We start from the raw sequence: 22829 nt of genomic DNA, 5'->3' as shown, positions 1-22829 counted from the left end.
ATTATTATTATTTTGGCTTTTGACTGGGGCCACATCAGAAAACGTTCAGGTACCACTGGTGTAGGTAATTATGTCAACTCCTACACTCGTATGATAAAGCATTACTGGCATGTTATTACTTTTATTTTATTAAATGAAAGCCAATTTAGAGGATAAATTGAAAATGTTTCAAAGGTGGCTAACTGTGTTATTATGAACTGCAATTAAGTTGATTTGAGCTAATTATTTTATAAATAAAGGGGACACTCTGTAAGTGCATGTCTACATCAAGATGATCAGGCTTAAATCTATGACTACCAAGTTCCTGAATCCAAACTATTGACCACGCAGTGTTACCCCTAGAATTTTTTTTTTCCAGGCTGACTGCTGAATTTAACTGAAGCGGAGAGCAGGCTAATAAGCCAATTCATTTTTTTTCATGACGCCGACCAGTGGGGGTCTGAAATATTACATGGAATTCGGTGCTGTTAATAAGCTAAATGAGAGCTATTTTTCTGTCCCATTTTAGCCATAAAAAGCATATTTTCCCATGACAAGCTGACAGAACTATAATACACAGCTTGTCACATAGATTAGAATACGGTGTTATTACTATTTCATAAGACCACATATCTGCATTGGAATGAATGAATGAATTTATTCAGCACACACAGTCCAAAACATTTGACTTCAGCAATTTCTGCTTTTATAACAACTGATGGTGCCTTAGCATGAACAAGCTGCAGCTACTGCTCATTAATAGTCACCAATATCACATTTAGTTCTCAGGAACAGTGATTTGGGTTTAAATTTGATTCTTATTCCCTTGGAAATATATTAACACAGATTTTCCGGTCCTGTACTGACGTCAGCATTTCTGAGATATCCACAATTTATGTGTCATGCAAAATGACGCACATGCATTTTTCACATTAGTATTTGACTTCTATGAGCATGTTAAATGTTTATCATATTTTTCTCCACATGAATATTTCATGCCCATGTAACAGAAGAAACCACAAAATGCAGATTTAGCAGCTTAGAGTTTGCATGGAGACAGTTTGAAGTAAATTCATCCCAAAGAAAGATTTTGATTTGTATGAAATACCTCCATCAAAAACACGATAAAATAATGTCAAAGATTTACCGGGAGTGTCAGCTTTTCCGTTACAAACGATGATTTAAAAAGTTGTGTCAGTGTTTTGGTCCTTTTTGCTCGAATCAGGCCCATTTGAATTTATTCCTGATTGACTTTAAATTGTCTCCCTGCAGCAGAACAACAGTTTATCCATTTGTTTGTGGTTTTAACGCAACACAGAGTTCATGGTAAAATTTGTAGTCAATTCGCCATTCTACCAACTCGTCCACTCCCAAATCGTTCTTTTATATCTCATCCAATATACTTCTATGTTATATTTTCAGTGCAATCACCCACAAAGCTAGATCATTTGCCATAAAAAAAAAAACTAATTAATGGCGAAAGAAATTCATGTGAGTAATCAAATGCTTTGTATATGCTAGGACTGGATGAGTTCGCTGGTTACTACAGCGGAGGGCGAAGTCCCACACTTGCTTCGACGACTCGTCAAAAATAACACATTGTGAAATTATCATTGCGTGAAGATCATTTTATTCATTCTTTTACTGTTCTGGGTTATGCATATCGTGTTTGCGCTCATTTTTGGGCTGAAATCGGCAAAAGGTTCGAGTGGGTATCAGACGAGATTTAAAAAAGATGACTTTGGAGTGGGCAAGTTGGTAGAATGGCATGCTGATCCATAACTAAATCTGTAACAGTGTCACTCATTTGCTGCTGTTTAGATGAGGGGCAGCACATTACATTTATCCTGCAGTCTCAGGACGTGAAAACCTGAGACGTAGCATCCACTACGACATTTCCAAACAATTTTACAAATATGAACATCATGAGATCAGACCACAGACTAAATCCGATGCGGGTCAGCAAAACAAAAACAACCCGGGAAAAATTTGTCAAGGAAGTAAAATAAAAAAAACCCGGATTTCCTGGAAGTCCCAGAAAACTCCTATCACTGCCACAGAATAAGTCATGGATTTTTTCATAGTTTGGGAGGTCCTGCGATTTATAATCCAGTGCAATTTATATACTGAAAAATCACACCTTTTTTTAAAAAATGAATAATAATCATTACAATTACTATTTGGCAGCCAGTCTGCTCTATGTAAGCCTGATCCCATCAGATCTCAGAAGTTAAGTAGTGTGGGGCTTGGTTAGTTCTTGGATGGGAGACCTCTTTGGAACACCAGGGGCTGTGTGTGTTTCTCCAGATAAAACTGGAGTTGCGTCAAGAAGGGCATTTGGTGTAAAACTTGTGCCAAATACCAATGCGGATCTGGCTGTATCCACTGTGGTGACCCCAAACAAAAACTGGAGCAGCTGAAAGGACAACAATAACAACAACGACTATTTATATTGGACTTTCCCAGGAATCAAAGCACAAAACAAAATAAACTCTAATAAAAAAGAATAAATGCCGATTATAAAAAGCACACAATATAACATTATTTTAATCCCAAATTAAAGAGATGACAATTCAGAAAAAAGGTGTGACACAGTTTTTTCCTCTTCAAGAGGCATTTTTTAATAGGAGTGACTTATACTCCAGTGTGACTTATATTCCAGAAAATTGTTATGTGGGCCGCTGAAGAGGAGGTACTGCTGGCCCACTACCACCAGAGGGCGCCCTGCTTGGAGTGCGGGCTCCAAGCACGAGAGGGCGCCAGACCCAGAAGAAGTGACAGCTGTCATTCATCCCCTGCACCAGCTGTCACTCGTTCATCATCATCTTCACCATCATAAAAGCCGGACTGCAACTCCACCTCCTCGCCGAGAAATCGACTACCATTAACAAGGTAATTTCTCTGCTGACAGACACTTTGTGTGTTTAACCTGAACTTCTGTTACAGCCGTTTTCCTGGAGTGTTGCCTTATCTGAGGGATTGGCGTTTGGTGTGACAGCGACGGCTTCGCCTCACATCCCAACCCAGATAAGTGGTTAAACCAGGAGCTGTACGAGTGTGTGATTGGAGGTGGAGGAGCTCCCTCCTAACTGTGTATGGACTGTGAATTACTGAGTGTGCGGACTCACACTCATACATCTTATGTCTGCTTTCTGCCAGCAGTACCAGGGTCGACAGCCGAAGACAGAGGCCACCTGGGGACTCGGGACTTGGCGGCCCCGGTGTTCTTCAGACCGTTGGTGGTGGAAGCCGTGTGGGACGCGGCTTCTCTCTCGTCAGGGGTCTCCTATCTTCGAGCCTGCCCACACGTCACCTGGAGTTTATTGACTGTGCAAATTTCTGTACATTTAGTTGTGTGTTATCACAACATTAAATTGTTACTTTTTGGCTTACCCATTGTCCGTTCATTTGCGCCCCCTGTTGTGGGTCCGTGCTACGACACCTTCCCAACAGGATTTCTCGGCCAATCGTCATGGATTCCGAGGGCCGTCAACCCGAGCTTGAACGGCCAATGGAAGAGCCAGGAGCGCAGGCGTCAGCGGGAGGCGTGTTGAGTGAGCTGCAGCAGATCTTAACCGCCTTCACGGCTCGGTTAGATTTAGTGACCGAGCAGAATGTCCTCCTTAACCGGAGGGTGGAGGCTATCACCGCCAGGGTGGAAGCGCACGATCAGGGCGCTGCTGCAGCCACTCCTCTGGCTGGTCCTGGGCCTGTATCAGACGTTCCACTGGTCGTTCAACGACCCCCCCCACCGTCCCCTAAAGCATACATAAGCCCTCCGGAACCGTACGGGGGCTGTGTTGAGACGTGCGCAGACTTCCTCATGCAGTGTTCGCTCGTCTTTTCACAGCGCCCTGTCATGTACGTGTCAGACGCCAGCCGGGTGGCTTATGTTATAAATCTGCTTCGAGGAGAGGCACGCGCCTGGGCTACGGTGCTTTGGGAGCAGAATTCACGGCTCCTAACGTCTTATATTGGGTTTGTACGGGAGTTCAAACAAGTGTTTGACCATCCCAACAGAGGCGAGACCGCTTCGAACGTGCTGCTGTCTATGAGACAGGGGCGCTGTAGCGCAGCCGAGTATGCAGTCGACTTCCTCATCGCGGCAGCGAGGTCCGGCTGGAATAACGTTGCGCTCCGCGCCGCCTTCGTAAATGGACTGTCTCCGGTCCTTAAGGAGCACCTACTGGCTAAGGAGGAACCGCGGGATTTTGACGGGCTTGTCGATTTAGTTATATGCTTAGACAACCGTTTAAACGAGCATCGTCGGGACACGGGCACTGGTAGACACGGGGTCGGAAGGGAATCTGCTGGATAGCAGATGGGCAAAGGAAGTAGGGCTCCCCCTGGTGGCTCTGCCGGCACCATTGCAGGTGCGAGCACTAGATGGCACCCTGCTTCCATTAATCACACATCAGACACAACCAGTGACTTTGGTTGTGTCTGGGAATCACAGGGAGGAGATCGTGTTCCATGTAACCTCCCGAGTGATTTTGGGCTTTCCATGGATGGTGAAGCACAATCCCCGGATAGATTGGCCGTCCGGGGTTGTGACGCAGTGGAGCGAAACCTGCCACCGGGAGTGTTTAGGATCCTCGGTTCCTCCCGGCACTACGGCTAATGAGGAGGTCAAAGTCCCCCCCAATCTATCGGCGGTGCCAAAGGAGTACCATGATCTTGCTGACGTTTTCAGCAAAGATCTGGCGCTCACTCTTCTCCCGCACCGACCGTACGATTGTGCCATCGATTTGGTCCCGGGCGCTGAGTACCCGTCCAGTAGGTTGTACAACCTCTCACATCCGGAACGCGAATCAATGGAGACCTACATCCGGGACTCCTTAGCTGCCGGGCTGATCCGGAACTCCACCTCCCCGATGGGTGCTGGTTTCTTTTTTGTGGGTAAAAAAGACGGCGGACTCCGTCCATGCATTGATTACAGAGGGCTGAACGAGATCACGGTTCGCAGCCAATACCCGTTACCTCTGTTGGATTCAGTGTTCACGCCCCTTCATGGAGCCCAAATTTTCACGAAATTGGATCTTAGAAACGCGTACCACCTGGTTCGGATCCGGAAGGGAGACGAATGGAAGACGGCATTCAACACCCCGTTAGGTCACTTTGAGTACCTGGTCATGCCGTTCGGCCTCACTAACGCCCCCGCGACGTTCCAAGCTTTGGTAAATGACGTCTTGCGGGACTTCCTGCATCGGTTCGTCTTCATATATCTGGACGATATACTCATCTTTTCCCCGGACCCTGAGACCCATGTCCAGCATGTACGTCAGGTCCTACAGCGGTTGTTGGAGAACCGGCTGTTTGTGAAGGGCGAGAAGTGCGAGTTCCACCGCACTTCTTTGTCCTTCCTGGGGTTCATCATCTCCTTCAACTCTGTCGCCCCTGATCCGGCCAAGGTTGCGGCGGTGAGAGATTGGCCCCAACCAACAAGCCGCAGGAAACTACAGCAGTTCCTCGGCTTTGCAAATTTCTACAGGAGGTTCATTAAAGGTTACAGTCAGGTAGTTAGCCCCCTGACTGCCCTGACCTCCACCAAGGTCCCCTTCGCCTGGTCGGATCGGTGCGAAGCCGCGTTCCAGGAGTTGAAACGCCGGTTCTCGACTGCACCAGTTCTGGTGCAGCCTGATCCTGATCGCCAGTACATAGTAGAAGTGGATGCCTCTGACTCAGGGATAGGAGCCGTGCTGTCCCAGAGCGTGGAGGCTGATAAAGTTCTCCATCCTTGTGCCTTTTTTCCCCGCAGGTTGACTCCAGCTGAACGGAACTATGACGTCGGCAATCGGGAGCTCCTCGCGGTGAAGGAGGCTCTTGAAGAGTGGAGACACCTGCTGGAGGGGGCATCGTTGCCCTTCACGGTTTTCACGGACCATCGGAACCTGGAGTACATCCGGACCGCCAAGCGGCTGAACCCCAGGTAAGCCCGCTGGTCTCTGTTCTTCGGGCGCTTTGACTTCCAGATCACGTACCGCCCCGGGACCAAGAACCAAAAATCAGATGCATTGTCCCGGGTGCACGAAGAAGAAGCCAAAGTGGGGCTGTCGAACCCCACCAAGACCATCATCCCTGAGTCCACTGTCGTGGCCACCCTCACCTGGGACGTGGAGAAGACCGTCCGGGAGGCCCTGACAAGGAACCCGGACCCGGGGACCGGCCCCAAGAACACACTGTACGTCCCACCAGAGGCAAGAGCTGCCGTATTGGACTTCTGTCACGGGTCCAAGCTCTCCTGTCATCCCGGAGTGCGTAGGACCGTGGCAGCAGTCCAGCAGCGCTTCTGGTGGGCGTCCCTGGAAACCGACGTCCGGGACTACGTCCAGGCCTGTACCATCTGCGCCAGGGGCAAGGCAGACCATCAGAGGACTACGGGACTCCTCCAACCCCTGCCGGTGCCTCATCGCCCCTGGTCTCACATCGGCCTGGACTTCATCACGGGCCTCCCGCCGTCCCAGGGCAACACCGTAATTCTCACGATAGTGGACCGGTTCTCCAAGGCGGCCCACTTCGTGGCCCTCCCGAAGCTCCCGACGGACCAGGAGACGGCAGACCTCCTGGTGCACCACGTCATGCGGCTGCATGGGATACCATCGGACATCGTTTCAGACCGTGGTCCCCAGTTCTCTTCGCAGGTGTGGAAGAGTTTCTGTAAGGAGCTGGGGGCCACCATGAGTCTCTCGTCCGTGTACCACCCCCAGACAAACGGCCAGGCAGAGCGGGCCAACCAGGAGCTGGAGCAGGCCCTTCGATGCGTCACCTCCGCGCACCCGGCGGCCTGGAGTCACCATCTGGCCTGGATCGAGTATGCCCATAACAGCCAAGTTTCGTCTGCTACCGGCCTCTCCCCTTTTGAGGCATGTTTGGGGTACCAGCCCCCATTGTTCCCGCTGGTGGAGGGAGAGGTCGGTGTGCCCTCGGTCCAGGCCCACCTCAGGAGGTGCCGCCGGGTGTGGCGGGCCGCCCGCTCTGCCCTGTTGAAGGCCCGGGCGAGGGCCAAGACCCATGCGGACCGCTGGCGTTCCCCGGCCCCCACGTACCAGCCCGGGCAGGAGGTGTGGCTCTCAACGAAGGACATCCCCCTCTGTGTGGACTCCCCCAAGTTAAAAGACAGATACATCGGACCATTCACAATCCTCAAAATCATCAACCCGGCCGCATTGAAGCTCCAACTCCCAGCTTCACTGCGGATCCACCCGGTATTCCACGTGTCCCGTATCAAGCCACACCACACCTCGCCCCTCTGTGCACCTGGACCTACGCCGCCTCCTGCCCGACTCATCGACCGGGAGCCTGCTTGGACAGGCATTTTTTAATAGGAGTGACTTATACTCCAGTGTGACTTATATTCCAGAAAATTGTTATGTGGGCCGCTGAAGAGGAGGTACTGCTGGCCCACTACCACCAGAGGGCGCCCTGCTTGGAGTGCGGGCTCCAAGCACGAGAGGGCGCCAGACCCAGAAGAAGTGACAGCTGTCATTCATCCCCTGCACCAGCTGTCACTCGTTCATCATCATCTTCACCATCATAAAAGCCGGACTGCAACTCCACCTCCTCGCCGAGAAATCGACTACCATTAACAAGGTAATTTCTCTGCTGACAGACACTTTGTGTGTTTAACCTGAACTTCTGTTACAGCCGTTTTCCTGGAGTGTTGCCTTATCTGAGGGATTGGCATTTGGTGTGACAGCGACGGCTTCGCCTCACATCCCAACCCAGATAAGTGGTTAAACCAGGAGCTGTACGAGTGTGTGATTGGAGGTGGAGGAGCTCCCTCCTAACTGTGTATGGACTGTGAATTACTGAGTGTGCGGACTCACACTCATACATCTTATGTCTGCTTTCTGCCAGCAGTACCAGGGTCGACAGCCGAAGACAGAGGCCACCTGGGGACTCGGGACTTGGCAGCTCCGGTGTTCTTCAGACCGTTGGTGGTGGAAGCCATGTGGGACGCGGCTTCTCTCTCGTCAGGGGTCTCCTATCTTCGAGCCTGCCCACACGTCACCTGGAGTTTATTGACTGTGCAAATTTCTGTACATTTAGTTGTGTGTTATCACAACATTAAATTGTTACTTTTTGGCTTACTCATTGTCCGTTCATTTGCGCCCCCTGTTGTGGGTCCGTGCTACGACACCTTCCCAACAAAAATACAGTAATTAATACTTCAACTTTTTTTTTAAGGCCTGGTACGGGTTCTCATTGGTCTGGTGGCCTGTGTCATACGTATGTTAGTTTTGTTATGGAACAATTATCATCTAACCTTGCAAAAGCTGCACAAAAAACTGCAATGAGTCAGTGGTATGTGTCATGGCCTTAAATGTAATGTCCACATCAGCAATAAGAAAACAGACTGTGTCAAGGACAGGATGTGATGAGCTAAGCTATTTTCCTCAAAACTTCAGAGATAAATTATCCATCTCCAAATCTGAAGACAGGAAATCTTAAAAGAGGACATGCACTCCACCAAGGGAGTAGTCAGGAGTCTGGAATTTGCTGCAGCAGGGTGAAGAGCACTCAATAACTCTGAATTCAGTACCTGTATATTTATCAGTATAAGTTTTCAATAAATTTTCCCAATTGATAAATAACATGGCAGTCATCCATGATTTACGAATGTGACACCTGAAGGGCCTATAATACTGTAGGGGAAACACTACCATGTGTTTGTTTTTTTTAATAACTTCACTTTTACTGAAGTTTATTCTGTTAGTGGCTGGATTAGAATTTAGCCTACATCAAAACATTCATCTAATGTTTTGCTCAGGACATCCCACTGCAAAATGAAGTTCCTAAAACTCCCTAAAAAAAAAAAAAAAAAAAAAAAAAAAAAAAAAAACAAGCTCATAAATTATTGCCATCATAAAACTGACTTTAATGACAAATACAAGTAAAAGCATAACCTTCATGGCAGACATAGTAATAAGTTGCTCTTCTATTATTAATGTGTTATTTGCACTGTGTGGACTTAAAAAACTTCCAACAGAGGCTCAAGTTAGACAGACCTCATGTAGACAGGTGTACTGAACATGATAGGGAGCAACTGTTTCCTCTCCTTTGATCTCCACACTGATGTGCATCCGGATGGCTCCTGACACAGCAGATTTATCAGTCCTCTTGTCTGTCAGAGAAAATAAAATACACACATCTGCTTAGTATCTGTTCCATCTGCAAGAGTCATAGACATTCTTTGTGTTCTGTTGCTACCTATTCAAACTCCCTTTCACTAATCTTCCTCAAACTCACCCAGGTTGTACCAAACATCCATCTCCCCACTGAGAGTGCGGACTTCAATGATGGTTTGACCCAAAAAGTCATCGCTCTCTCTTTTGAACCTCTGTTTTACACGAGACTTGATATCATCATCCTCATCCCACACACGAACTTTGATACGGTCAGATGAGTTGTGACATTCACTAGATGTCGACAGAGAAGGAACAAGTTGGAAAATATGAATCTAAATTACATGTATGAGTGTGAATTACATGACAGCAGGCTGCTTTGCTCGATTGTGTGGTAAAAAAAAACCTTAGGAGAGACAAAGGAAATGCTTGCAATGATAGACAAGGTAGCATGATGACTTTTTAACTACATTCTTGTAGTGAATTTAAAATGACATACAAGATATTTTGAATCTACGAGGGCTGTCCATAAAGTATAGGTCCTTTTTATTTTTTTCAAAAACTATATGGATTTCATTCATATGTTTTTACGTCAGACATGCTTGAACCCTCGTGCGCATGCGTGAGTTTTTCCACGCCTGTCGGTGACGTCATTCGCCTGTGAGCACTCCTTGTGGGAGGAGTCGTCCAGCCCCTCGTCGGAATTCCTTTGTCTGAGAAGTTGCTGAGAGACTGGCGCTTTGTTTGATCAAAATTTTTTCTAAACCTGTGAGACACATCGAAGTGGACACGGTTCGAAAAATTAAGCTGGTTTTCGGTGAAAATTTTAACGGCTGATAAGAGATTTTGAGGTGATACTGTCGCTTTAAGGACTTCCCACGGACGTGCAGACGGGTCCGCGCGTCGGGACGCAGCCGGTGCGGTGCGGCGGCACAGGAAAAACACCTCCGTGTCCAGGCGGCTTTTGATGGCTTTCAGTGGAGTGAGTATATGAGAAATTGTTTAACAGCTGGACATGTTCCAACTTGTCCTTAAGGCTTCCAACAGAGGTGTTTTTCCTGTGGCGGAGCGTCGCGGCGGCTGCGAGCCGACGCTGCAATCCGCCCGCACGTCTTTCATTAAAAAAATCTCCTTTAACAGTGGAATATCCGGATAAAATGCTGAAACCGACTTCTTCTGAAACTTCTCTGTTCTCTCACGACATCCTGGATCAATAGAGCCTGAAATGTGGAGGTTTTCAGCTTGAAACAGGCTGACGACGGCGCCTGGGAGTGCTGCACGACGTCTCACTCCATGGGAAGTCCTTAAAGCGACAGTATCACCTCAAAATCTCTCATCAGCCGTTAAAATTTTCACCGAAAACCAGCTTAATTTTTCGAACCGTGTCCACTTCGATGTGTCTCACAGGTTTAGAAAAAATTTTGATCAAACAAAGCGCCAGTCTCTCAGCAACTTCTCAGACAAAGGAATTCCGATGAGGGGCTGGACAACTCCTCCCACAAGGAGTGCTCACAGGCGAACGACGTCACCGACAGGCATGGAAAAACTCACGCATGTGCACGAGGGTTCAAGCATGTCTGACGTAAAAACATATGAATGAAATCCATATAGTTTTTGAAAAAATAAAAAGGACCTATACTTTATGGACAGCCCTCGTAATATTTGAGTTCTGTTAGCAACGAGGTCAGAGTTGTACTCACAAGTGGAAGTTCTCTTCCCAGACAGGGTTGAGATTTCCATAGATGGTCTTGGTCCTCTTCTTAGTCTTACCCACTTGGACAGTGACATATGGGTCACTGGAGCCTGTTTTGTCTTTGGCCTGTAGGCCCTGTGCACATACCACTGTGGGGAAGATGAGCAGACACATTTAAACCTTTAAAGGTTTCTGGTATCTTTTAATTGACATTTATTCTAATGTGTCATTAACCTCACCAGTGATGCTGATCTTCGCTGACCATTTAGAAGTCCCATCTAGCACACTTTGCTTAATCTGCTTCATATGTGTGGCATGTGTTGATTTGTCAAGGGCAAACACTTCTTGGATTAGTTCAAAGATCTCTGGCTTGTTCCTCTCTCTGATCTTCATTCGGTCCTTCAGAACCATGATGATATTTTGGGTTCGGTCCTCTGCCCCATGCTTGGAACTCTTCTCTGCAGCCCCTGATGACACAGATGCACATAAGATGTATATTTCAGAGAGTATTCAGGACAAATGGCTCACAGCCCTGCAGCTTACAAATACACCTCAATACACCTGGAGACCTTTTCCTATGGCTATTTTTCTGTGAAATGGTGGGGGTCCAGGTCTACACATTAGTATGTTCTGGCACTTATGTGGACTTGTCATGTATGAGAACTTATAAGAGTTAAACCAAATTTATTCATTCATTTTCTATACCTGCTTATTCCATTTAAGTGTCGCGGGGGCCTAGAGCCTATCCCGGCGATTAGAGGTGGGGGTACACCCTGTACAGGCTGCCAGGCTATCGCAGTGTAGGTTATTCAGAGTTGTGTGCAATATAACCAAACATGTTGTGCAATATGGATGCACAGTCTTTTCACACATATCTGTTGTACTTACTGTAAAAATAACTAAATAAATAAATAAAATTGACCGACTGATTTCTATTTAATACTAACACTTTCTGTAATTTTGTATTTAACTCACCATTGTTTACTGTTTCTGTACTCTGGCAAAATAATTTCCTTTGGAATAAATAAAGCTGATCTTTATCTTTAATCTGCATTTTCCAATCAATCCTGAAACTGTATATCTGCTCAAGAGTTTTATCCCATAACCTCACAATGTTGAAGACAAAACGGTGTTCACTATGTCACTGATCTTGTCAAAGATTATGTGACATAATCACAGTGGCAGCACGGTGGCTTAGCGGTTAGCACTGTTGCCTTACAAGTGGTTAGTGCATTTTGTTTTAGTGCAGAAGGTTCCCTGTTCAAACCCCAGCCCTGCCAGCTTCTCCATGTAACGTGGGGTTGCGTCAGGAAGGGCATCCATCCTAAAAACTTGTGCCAATTCAACATGCAGATCCACGTTGGATCTGCTGTGATGACCCTGAGTGAAAACAAGGGAGCAGCAAAAAGGATTTATCTTTCAAGTCAATACCAAGACTGTTAGGGACTCCATTTTAACCATGACAGTTTAACCCTCCTATATTTGTTGTCCTAAACTCCTAAACTCCTGACTAAAAATGCTTGACATATAGAATCTCTGTCTTGTTCCCTGTGTCTTTGCGATCTCTGGTTGGTTTTTGTCTCTTCTAGATTCCCCGTTTCACTTGGCTGTGGCAGATAGATGAATTTTGAGAGGTGAGGATGGACCGTTGTCTGCCTGGGCAATTGCCTTCCAGGACCCAAGACCATTCGATGGTGTCGCGGATGCGGTGAAGTGGAGCACCAGCGCATGGTTGGATGGATGGATGGATGGATGGATAGATGAGATTTATTGTCATTGTCATTACATGAGTGCAACAACAACGAGATTACGTCCACACTCCAATTACCACAGACAAGATACAGCAATTAATCCACAATTACTTGTTTACCGTAATAATGGCACACATCAGAATTAAGACAACACATATACATTTGACATTGTTTATGTGCACTAAACTTTAAAACAGTCCGTTTTCCGAATTGAGGCGATGTGAGTGTGGGGGGCCGCAGCAACATGTAGTCATGCTGCCGCCAGCTTGGGGGGGAACGGTTAGTGGCACACTGAAGGGGGAAGGGAGTGGCGTGAGCGGGGGACAGGAGGGGGTGGGAGCATGCTTTCAGTCTCTGTCCATGTGTGAGTGGCAAATGAGTCAGTGTCAGAGTCAGCATGCTCCCAGACCTGAGTTGACATACATTCTGCTTTTGCCTGCTCCTTATCTGACTTATTTGCTGTGGATATCCTGGCTCTGGTCTCTCTTTTGACAATGAACTAATGAATTTCTTTGATTTAACTGACTGCATATCACCCGTGTCTCTTGTTTGTATTTAACTTTAAGATTTTGGATTGTCCCTGTCTTCTGTTCTAAAGATTTCTGCAAATGGGTCCTTATTTCCCTGTTTTCTACCAGAAAGGACACAAAACATGAATTATGCATTGTGCCGATTGATTCCAAAATCAGTATGGCATTGAAATAAATCACCCCTTGTGGAGCTGAATTAGACAAAGCAGCATGGAAGCAAAAGCTACCGGTAGAAGTGACAGCGCAAACAGGTGGGAGAATGACAGCACATTACTCAGGAGATAAATTGGAAAGGAAGATGAGGAGACTATACGAGTAGACTGAGGACCAGAACAATTGGATGTCAACTGAAGCAGAAGGATAAAGAAAAAAGCACAAAAAGGGCTCCGCATCCCAACATAAATTTAAATGAAGCATACATTTAATGGTGTGTGTTTTTGTTGTTTAGCAGGGTAAGCAAACAAAAGCAGGTTTGTTTTAAGGTCTCTGGGCATCAGTCCTTACTTTGCAAACAGTCAGCATTAAGCAGGTCCTGGCACTTTTCGTGGCATTTGACGCCGCACTCGGAGCAGCGCATGCCCTGACGGGCAATACCCCACAGCAGGCCCTCACATTCGTAGCAGTAGGTGGGGGTGGTGGCTGTCCACACCTCAAAGTTGTGCGGTGTAGTGGAGGAGATTGGATAGATCAGCGCCTGCAGAGTCTTTTTATAAACATGGCTCTTCTGCAAACACAGAGAAGTACAATTTCATAACAACAGAGAGTAGTACTTGGCAGAACTTGAAGAGAAGTGAGGACGTGAACTCTGATGAGAAAACTGACCAGCTCTTCATTGCCAAGTGTGGTGGAGGCCATGGCAGATGTGATTCCAGCCTTCCGAGAATTTTGCACCAGAGACTACAAACAGAAGACTCACATTTGTCTTTGAATGTGGACTACGGTGGAACTTAAAACAGTATTTGATGCCTTTGAGGGGTAAATACTCACCATTGCCTGACATGGTAATGCAGTGAAAAACAAAAACAAACAAAACATAGTGAGGTTAACAACATTGTGTGTGTGTGTGTGTGTGTGTGCCATGTAACATAATAGCATTAAAATAATAGAGATATTATTATTATTCATCCTGCTTCACTGTACAGTGTTAGCTCTTTTGCTAATACTTACAGTATTTACTGTTTTTTTTTTTGTTTTTTTTTTGCTATAATGCACTTTAACATTTACATATCTTGGCTTGACTTGAAATAAGGCAACTTGTGGCTGAACATCCGTCGCCGCAAGTAATGGAAGTATTTAATTATTTAATTAGTACAAACTGATTCAATTTTTTTTGTATTATTTTTTTTTTTAAAGTTAGATGTCTACATGCACAGATGGAGCATGATTCTATATAGCCCAAAGGTTTATAGGATGGGAAAAACTAGTATATGATTATGCATATATATTTTGGAAAAAATTGGACAGAGTGCATCAACACTGTTAAACAATGATATAATGTATAGAATCTGCATTGTTTAAAGTGGCTCTGTTGTAAAGCTCCTGAGTGACAGATGGCTCAAATGTTCATACAATGAAGAAACGGTACATTATTATGCATATTAATTTTGGAATAAATTGTATTACATATAGTGTTGAAAAAAAAACATGACAGACAGACAGATGCACGGACAGCAATTCTATATTCCTCATCATGGCGAGACTGGCACGGCAAAATAAACACAGCAATCACAGTAACACAGTTTACACAACTACTACACAAGCAATTAAACCAGTGCTCACCAACCCAATGATTGCAGTCAACAGGTAGATCTTTATCATGTTCGAAGTCAACTGTGAAAGATATTATGTGCACCATCATGTACAGTCCTCTCTGAAATTACTGGAACAACAAAGCCAATTCAACTGTTTTTTGTATATATGGAAGACATTTGGATTTGAAATCCAAAAACAAATATGAGAAAACACTTTAGAATGTCAACTTTTATTTTCTGGTATTTAAATCGAGATACTATATATTACACAATAGAGAGCATGGCATTTTGTGTATTAGACAACCTAAATTATACATGAGTAGAACTATTAGAACATGTGACCGACAGGAGTCTCTAGATACCGAGGTGTGTCATGTCAGATCATATAAAATTAAATAGAATGTCTAAAATGTCGCATGGGGGCTTAGTGGTTAGTACTGTTGCCTCACAGCAAGAAAATTGTGCGTTCGCTTCCAACCTGGACATGTCTGTGTGAAGTTTTTCTCCCTGTGTTTGCATGGGTTCCCTCTGGGTGCTCCGGTTTCCTCTCACTTTCAAAGACATGCAGGTTAGGTGAATTGGAGACTCTAAATTGACTATAGGTGTGTGAATGAGTTTGTCTGTCTATATATGTGACCCTGAGGTGCATCCTGGACAGTCTTATGACTGCTGGAATAGGCTTCAGCCCCCATGTGACCCATAACTGGAGTAATCTCGTATAGAAAATGAATTTGGTTTTAGCCTTAGAACTGCAGGTGTTAAAATCGATACACTAATTTAAAGACCAAAGAAATGTCTATGTAAGAAGGGGAAGCTATTTTGAAGCTAGGTAGAGAGTGAAAATCAGTTATAGCCACTGCACAAACACAAGCAACTGCCAGTGCACTGAGCAACAAACATCAAATGGGTCAACAGAGGAAAGTAACAGCAACTGATGACAGAAACATTGCATGAATTGTTTTTGACTGATGAGACCAAGATTATAGAAATAGTCTTGAAGTGTGGAAGTAAATGATAAATGAGCTGCATTTATGTAGAGCTTTCATCGTCAATTCACTTTAAAGTGATGCCTCGCGTTCACCCATATACACACCAATGTCAGGGTGCTGCCATGCAAGGGACTCAACAGCAAACCGGGAGAAATTTAGAATTAAGGACCATGATTTTCCATCTTGATGGTGATTTAAAACAAGGATCCTCTGGTCACAAGCCCACCGTTTTAACAACTTAACTATCAACTCCTCCAAAAAAAAAAGAATGTGGTCAGGAACCAAAACATACAAAGGTATTTGTCAAACATAGTTTGGCTACAGTAGTGTTAGAGCAATGTGGTGGCTAAGCGGTTACTGCGCTTATTTCCAGAGTAGAAGGTTCCTGCTTCAAGACAACCCCTGTCCCTTCTCCATGTAACACGGAGTTGTGTCAAGAAAGACATCCTGCATAAAACCAGTGCCAAAATGAATAACACAAAGATCCATACTGGATCTGGTGTGGTGACTGCAAGTTAAAAAAAGAGAAACCAATACAACTTAATAGTAATACTACAGTAGTGTATGGCTAATTCTGGAATAGGCTCACTTATCTTTATTGACAGTTGAGGCAAACAAATTCTGAACTCTACAGAAACATTTTGTTTGCCAATTTACAGAGAAATACATCCAAATGAATCCAGAAGAACTTCATCATGATGAAAGACAATGACACAAACCGCACAGTCATGTCAACAAAGCACTTCATCAAGGGGAAAAGGTACAGGGTTGCAGACAGGCCAAGTCTATCACCGGACCTTAACCCAATTGAGCATGCATTTCACCTCATAAAGAGAAGACTGGATGAAGAAATCCCTGAAAGAAATAACTGAAAGAGACTGCCACACAAGTCTGGAAACGCAACACATCAGAAGTAACTAACAATGTGGTGATGTCAGTGCATCGCAGGCTTGAAGGTATTGCAAGCAAATGATACGGAACCAAATATTATGTTTGTTATTCTAAACATTTTCTGTGACCATATTCATCTTTTTCCCATAAATTGACTACATACAAAAAGTGATATGTACTATGTTGTTTATCATATGCAGATTTAAATCCCAGAAAATAAAAACTAAAATTATAGACCGTCTTGTCATGTCTACATATCTTTCAAAACTCAAACACAAGTATGTTCAATGTTTAGCAAACAAACAAAAAAAGTTTTTTTCATACCTTTGGAGAGGACTGTAGCGACACACCTACAACTGCATGCATACCAGCATATTATGCATGTTTTTCAGCAATCCTTCTGTGCATTGTGGGCCGGCACATGTATCCACATAACCTACATTTGTTTTTGTGTTCTTCTGTATGTGTCATTTAAACAAAGCAATGCACCAATAACCTGCAACATGAAGGTGTTATAACTGTAGCAACAGTAAGAAGAATACTTTACCGAGGTGAAACAATTACAAAATGAAAATGGCAACAAGCTCTGAATAGAAACTTGGCAAGTTTCTTCACAATCATGTCATCATGCAGCTCTATAGTGATAAATCGCTGCATCGAGAAGCAACAAGACAAAGATATTCTTCTGTCAGCCACAGATTACCGAGGTCAAGTTTGCTCTGTGGCGAATAAACCTTTGAATTCTTTATTTTTGCAAAAAGTATGCAGGCACACAGGTAAACATGTGAACAATGACGAGTGTAATTTGTACGCACATGTTGCAGTGACACTGAAGCATGTTTAAGTGCAATTAAATAAAATTTCTTTTTATTAAAGCGGTATAAAGTACATTACAGCATGAGTGACAATTGTGTAAACAACTGGCTGATGCTTTAGGGTCAGATCATCTCAAGTCACTTGGCATGTCTCAGGTCATCCTCAGAATCTTCTGAGAACATTTACAGATGCTCCAATATCACAAATATGTAAAAACCCAAAATATTAGGTCTGTCTCAGGCTAATTCTACAGAAAAAATAAGCCTGAAACACTGACTTTCAAAGTTGTGCATTCTATACAATTGGAGATATTCATGCTGGAAAGTGCGCCGAGAGCCTCCGTTGGTAAAATTCAAATAATTAACTAAATTTTCCAGGGGCTGTGGCTTCAACACAATTTGAGATACAGACCTTATTTTAGGGTTTTACATATCTGTGGTATAGGAGCATCTGCAAATTTTTCAGACGAATCTGAGAGGGTGAACTGGAAAGTTCCTCCAAAACTGGGTGATTTGAGATGTACGGAACCTTTACTCACATATTTATTTATTCTAGCAAAAAGATATAACTTGTTTGGATATTATTCTTTAAAGTCTAATGCTGGTGGCGCAAACTTTCTCGCAATGATATTATAAGAAGATCCATTTTTGACTACGAGGTCTGTTGGAAAAGTATCGTACCTTTTTATTTTTTTCAAAAACTATATGGATTTGATTCATATGTTTTTACGTCAACCAAGCTTGAACCTTCGTGTGCATGCGTGAGTTTTTCCACGCCTGTCGGTTGCGTCATTCGCCTGTGGGCAGGCTTTGAGTGAGCACTGCTCCACCCCTCTCGTCGTTGTTTCATTGCGAGGAAATGGCGGAATGATTTGGGCTTTTTTTCCATCAGAATTTTTTCAGAAACTGTTAGAGACAGACAGCTGGAAACCATTCGAAAAATTTATCTGGCTTTCGGTGAAAATTTTACGGGCTTCACAGAGAATAAAGAGTGTTACTACAGCTTTAAGGATGGCCCACAATGGCGCACGGCGCGCCGCGCTCCGAGCCGCCATCGAGAGGCAGAAACCACCAAATCATTTCTAAACGGATCTCTGTGTGGAGAGTTGGGACAAGCCCAGCTCTCCACAATTTCTCTTATACTCACTCGACTGGTAAGCACTGAAAGCTGAGATAGACATGTCCCAACTTGTCCTCTAACACTCCGAAATGGAGGTTTTCCTTTGTCTCGCTTCATCAGCGAATCGGTCGTGACTCGCGAAGCCTCCGCGCGGCTTTCCATGACAAACTCTCTTGTTAAAAGTGAAATCTGCCGGAAAATGGCTGATGTCCAGCTCTTGTGATAACCAGAGAAATTACACACGACGGTCCCGGCTCCACACAGCGATCCTTTTAGAAATGATGTGGTGGTTTCTGCCTCTTGATGGCGGCTCGAGCGTGGCGCGCCGTGCGCCATTGTGGGCCGTCCTTAAAGCTGTAGTAACACTCCTTATTCTCTGTGAAGCCCGTAAAATTTTCACCGAAAGCCAGATAAATTTTTCGAATGGTTTCCAGCTGCCTGTCTCTAACAGTTTCTGAAAACATTCGGATGGAAAAAAAGCCCAAATCATTCCGCTATTTCCTCGCAATGAAACGACGAGAGGGGTGAACCAGTGCTCACTCAAAGCCTGCCCACAGGCGAATGACGCAACCAACAGGCGTGGAAAAACTCACGCATGCGCACGAAGGTTCAAGCTTGGCTGACGTAAAAACATATGAATTAAATCCATATAGTTTTTGAAAAAAATAAAAAGGTACGATACTTTTCTAACAGACCTCGTATATAATTCTGAACTAGGTCACTGGTTAATCAGAGGATTGTTTGTTGAACAGACACCCCAGCTACACTTCACAGAGCTTAGCTTTTAGTCTAACATGTACTTGGCCTCCGAAAGGTTGGTCAACACTGATTTAAACAGTTAGCAAGTCAGCCACACAAATCAGCACAACCACTGTGGTTGCATATAAACTTAGAAACCTAAAGTCCAAATAAATAGTCATATAGATGTAAAGACAAAAAATAAATAAATAAGCTAACTGAGAGGAGGAACCAATCATGTCTGAAATGATGCCATTGCACCCCACAAAATTCAATTTATTGCCATTGTGTTTGTGTTTCAAATGTGTTTCTCACCAGATCTCTGACAAGAGGAATGGCTTTCCTCTTGCGAAGGTCAGGCATGCTGTCAATGCTGTAGAGTGCACCGCCCATTCTGAACAGAAGCAGTAAAATTTACTTAGATTTAAAGAAATTGTTGTGGAAATTAAAGCATCCCAACAGCATCATCAAACTGTGGTATAAATGTTCCATTTATCTATTAGGTGAGATGTCTTCAAAACAATAACATAACACTCCCATTTCTACCTTATGGCCATTTTATTGCATATGCATGCATATGGATGCATCACTATTCTGTGGTCAAGAGCCCTCATGAACAAACTTCCTCATCTTAAAACCTCACTTACCTTGTTCTTTGTGTGCTCTCGCTCTCTCTTTCTCTTTCTCTCTCTCTCTCACTCTTCTCTGACACCTTTGTGTATTAGGAAACAGGTCTTGTTGAATAGAAACTGCCCTTAATTCACAGTGTCAGTGCTTTAGTTTATGTAGCAAGTCCTATATCGGCCCTGTGGCCCATCAGGTCAATGCGTATCCCTAGATACCATAGCGTGAAGCAGATGAAAGTCTACGGCTCTCCCTGCATAGGACATCAGTTAATCGCAGGTTACTTCCCCAACCAAGTCTTGTACCCAGGAATGATGAAGATGTGTGTCATGTCAAAAAAACAAAGGTAGCATGAAGTACACACCTAAACTTGAACTCTGGTCTATAGTTCAGTTAGTGTTAGTGTCAAATTCTAAAGCCAGAATGTACTACATGATACAATGTATTAAGTACACCTTGCTAATACTGGGTTGGATCTCCTTTTCTCTTCAGACCTGCCTTAATTCCTTGTGGCACAGACACAACAAGGTGTTGACAACATTCCTCACAGATGTTGGTCCATATTGACATGATAGCATCATGCAGTCACCCATTAAACCAGTCTGACAATTCTCATCTGACATCAACAAGGCATTTTTCATGTACACAACTCCCGCTATCTGGATGTCTTCTTTTCTTTATCAGACCATTCTCTGTAAACTCTAGAGATGGTTGTGTGTGAAGATCTCAGTAGATCAGCAGTTTCTGAAATACCCTGACCAGCCTGTCTGATACCAACAACCATGTCACAAAGAGAGACAGAGAGAGCGAGAGAGACACAGAAAGATATGGCAACACTCTGGGGCTCTGTGGATGTGTCCTGGGCACTTTCATGTGACCTGACAGAGCGATATCAACCCTTTCAGCGTGGAAGGCCATTTCTTTCTTTTTTTTTTTTTTAGCTGCTTCTGTTTGGGGTTTCATCCATCAACCAACCAACATCCATCGCCACCTCACACAAATTCAATATGCAAATCCTGTGGGCCTATAACACTGTGGTATTTGGCAAGCGGTGAGTGTGCCATTACGTCTGCGTCATCAAGTGAAAAATGTGGTGTGTGTTAGTGTTTGTCTGTGCCTGGTTATGCACCCCTGTGTGCTTCGGTGCCTGTAATTACATTTATGTAATACCATGCAACACATGATGTAATACAGGAAATAAGGGTTTATTCCATTTTTGTGCATGCCCGAACTGCTGTTATTCAGTTTTAACTCATAAACACACAAAAAATTCCATTACAGTTACTACAGACACACTATAATACACCATGCATTTCTCTACAAGCCTGGTGTAACGTGGATTGTACCAGAACAGTGTGTAATATACGACCAAGTTTAGTTTATGGCAGGGGCAATGTACACTGAAACAGCTGCAAATGTGCACAAACAGGGGAAAGGCCATCCTGACCTCATGTCTGTCAAAGGTCAATCGACCACATGCATGCATTGTCTGATAACTCTCAGCTCAGTAATGATTACTTTACCAATATTAATCAATCAGAGTAACATAAATGCTTATTATCAAATCACCTCACAATGATGTCCTTCATTTCCCACCATTAATGCTGCTCATGGACTTTATTGATAAGGTGAATCACTCCACGGGCATTGGGGTGTAAATGTTGGGTTTATATTGGGCAAACTTAGCAGTTCTTATGTGTGCAGTTGCACTTACAAGCAGAGGTCTGCCTCATCTACAAATGACCCTCCCACTAAATCATGCACGTCAACGGGCGCTCAGTACTCACTGGCCAACTGCCAAGACCTGAATGAGTCTCTGGATCACAATGAAATAAGATGGAGGATTCCCAGACTAAAGGAGGGCATTTTCAATCTGAAGCAGTGCTTTCCGGTTTGTCACATTGACTTGCAAGCATTAGATCATAGTTTTGGGAAACAGTGAGTTTGGTACAGCTAAGCTAGTACTTTGTTTCAAGTAAACAACAAAATACAGATACCTACCCTCCTTTACCAAACCACAGTGAACTGGACGTCTCTCCTCGAGCCTGAGAAAGAAGCAAAATTATATATATATATATATATATATATATATATATATATATATATATATATATATATATATTTCACCAACTCAAAGTTATGTAATTATAAATGTTCTTTGTTTGGCTCTAAAAATTTGTATTTAATTCTTCCAACAATTAAATGTATAGCTGAGCATTACTGTTGAATCACCTTTGGGATGCTTCACACATCTACTTTGTCGTAGAGCATGATTACACACAAATAATCTGCAAAGATGTGTTCTACAGGCAATCACAAGCGTGAACTAGACAGCAGATGTTATACTTTCTGATAACACGAAAGACAATATGAACTATATGCCACTATGAAAACAACTACAAAGATCATGTTGTGAGGATGAATGAGTCGGGTAATTGTGCCACAGTGAGGAATTCAAAACGGCCTAAATTTCCTTCACTCCCATGAGCAATCCTACAACTTTTACCTACCTGGTAACATGCTCCAAAGTTGGCCGAGCAAAGTGCATGCGAGTGTCACTATGGCAATGACATGAAACTGGAAAGAAAACAAAGTGTTCGGCACAAACAAACGAAAGACAAAGGAAGGGAAGCCAAGTGTAGAAAAACGCAACGTGACATACATCAACATAAACATTGAAGCAAGCAATTAATCTGCTGCAAAACTGAATTCAAAGGTAATGAGTAGCAACATAATATGTGAACAAAATGTGCAAGTGAAAACTTATCAAGCAAAACCAAATGTAAATAAAATAAATAAATAAATCAGGCAGTGGTGTGGTGC

At 43.9% G+C, this 22829-nt stretch overlaps 1 protein-coding gene across 3 annotated transcripts in view; it reads right to left on the bottom strand.

Moving 5' to 3' along the window:
- Positions 1–22829, bottom strand: part of LOC117521082 (protein unc-13 homolog A-like) — a 97201-nt gene that overhangs the window by 29855 nt on the left and 44517 nt on the right. For 2 of the 3 annotated variants that reach the window (XM_034182398.1, XM_034182400.1), the window contains 9 exons: positions 22008–22051; positions 19698–19776; positions 14066–14071; positions 13901–13975; positions 13583–13802; positions 11037–11264; positions 10805–10946; positions 9229–9398; positions 8988–9103 (listed from right to left, as the gene is read on the bottom strand). In XM_034182398.1, the coding sequence (XP_034038289.1) occupies positions 8988–9103; positions 9229–9398; positions 10805–10946; positions 11037–11264; positions 13583–13802; positions 13901–13975; positions 14066–14071; positions 19698–19776; positions 22008–22051 (1080 nt within the window). The remainder of the gene's footprint in view (positions 1–8987; positions 9104–9228; positions 9399–10804; positions 10947–11036; positions 11265–13582; positions 13803–13900; positions 13976–14065; positions 14072–19697; positions 19777–22007; positions 22052–22829) is intronic. The other variant, XM_034182399.1, reaches the window with a different exon arrangement.

The sequence above is a fragment of the Thalassophryne amazonica genome, chromosome 12, assembly GCF_902500255.1.
Source record: "Thalassophryne amazonica chromosome 12, fThaAma1.1, whole genome shotgun sequence".
Taxonomy (NCBI): domain Eukaryota; kingdom Metazoa; phylum Chordata; class Actinopteri; order Batrachoidiformes; family Batrachoididae; genus Thalassophryne; species Thalassophryne amazonica.
Note: the sequence above shows the minus strand (reverse complement) of the source record. Positions and strands in the feature narration are given on the sequence as shown.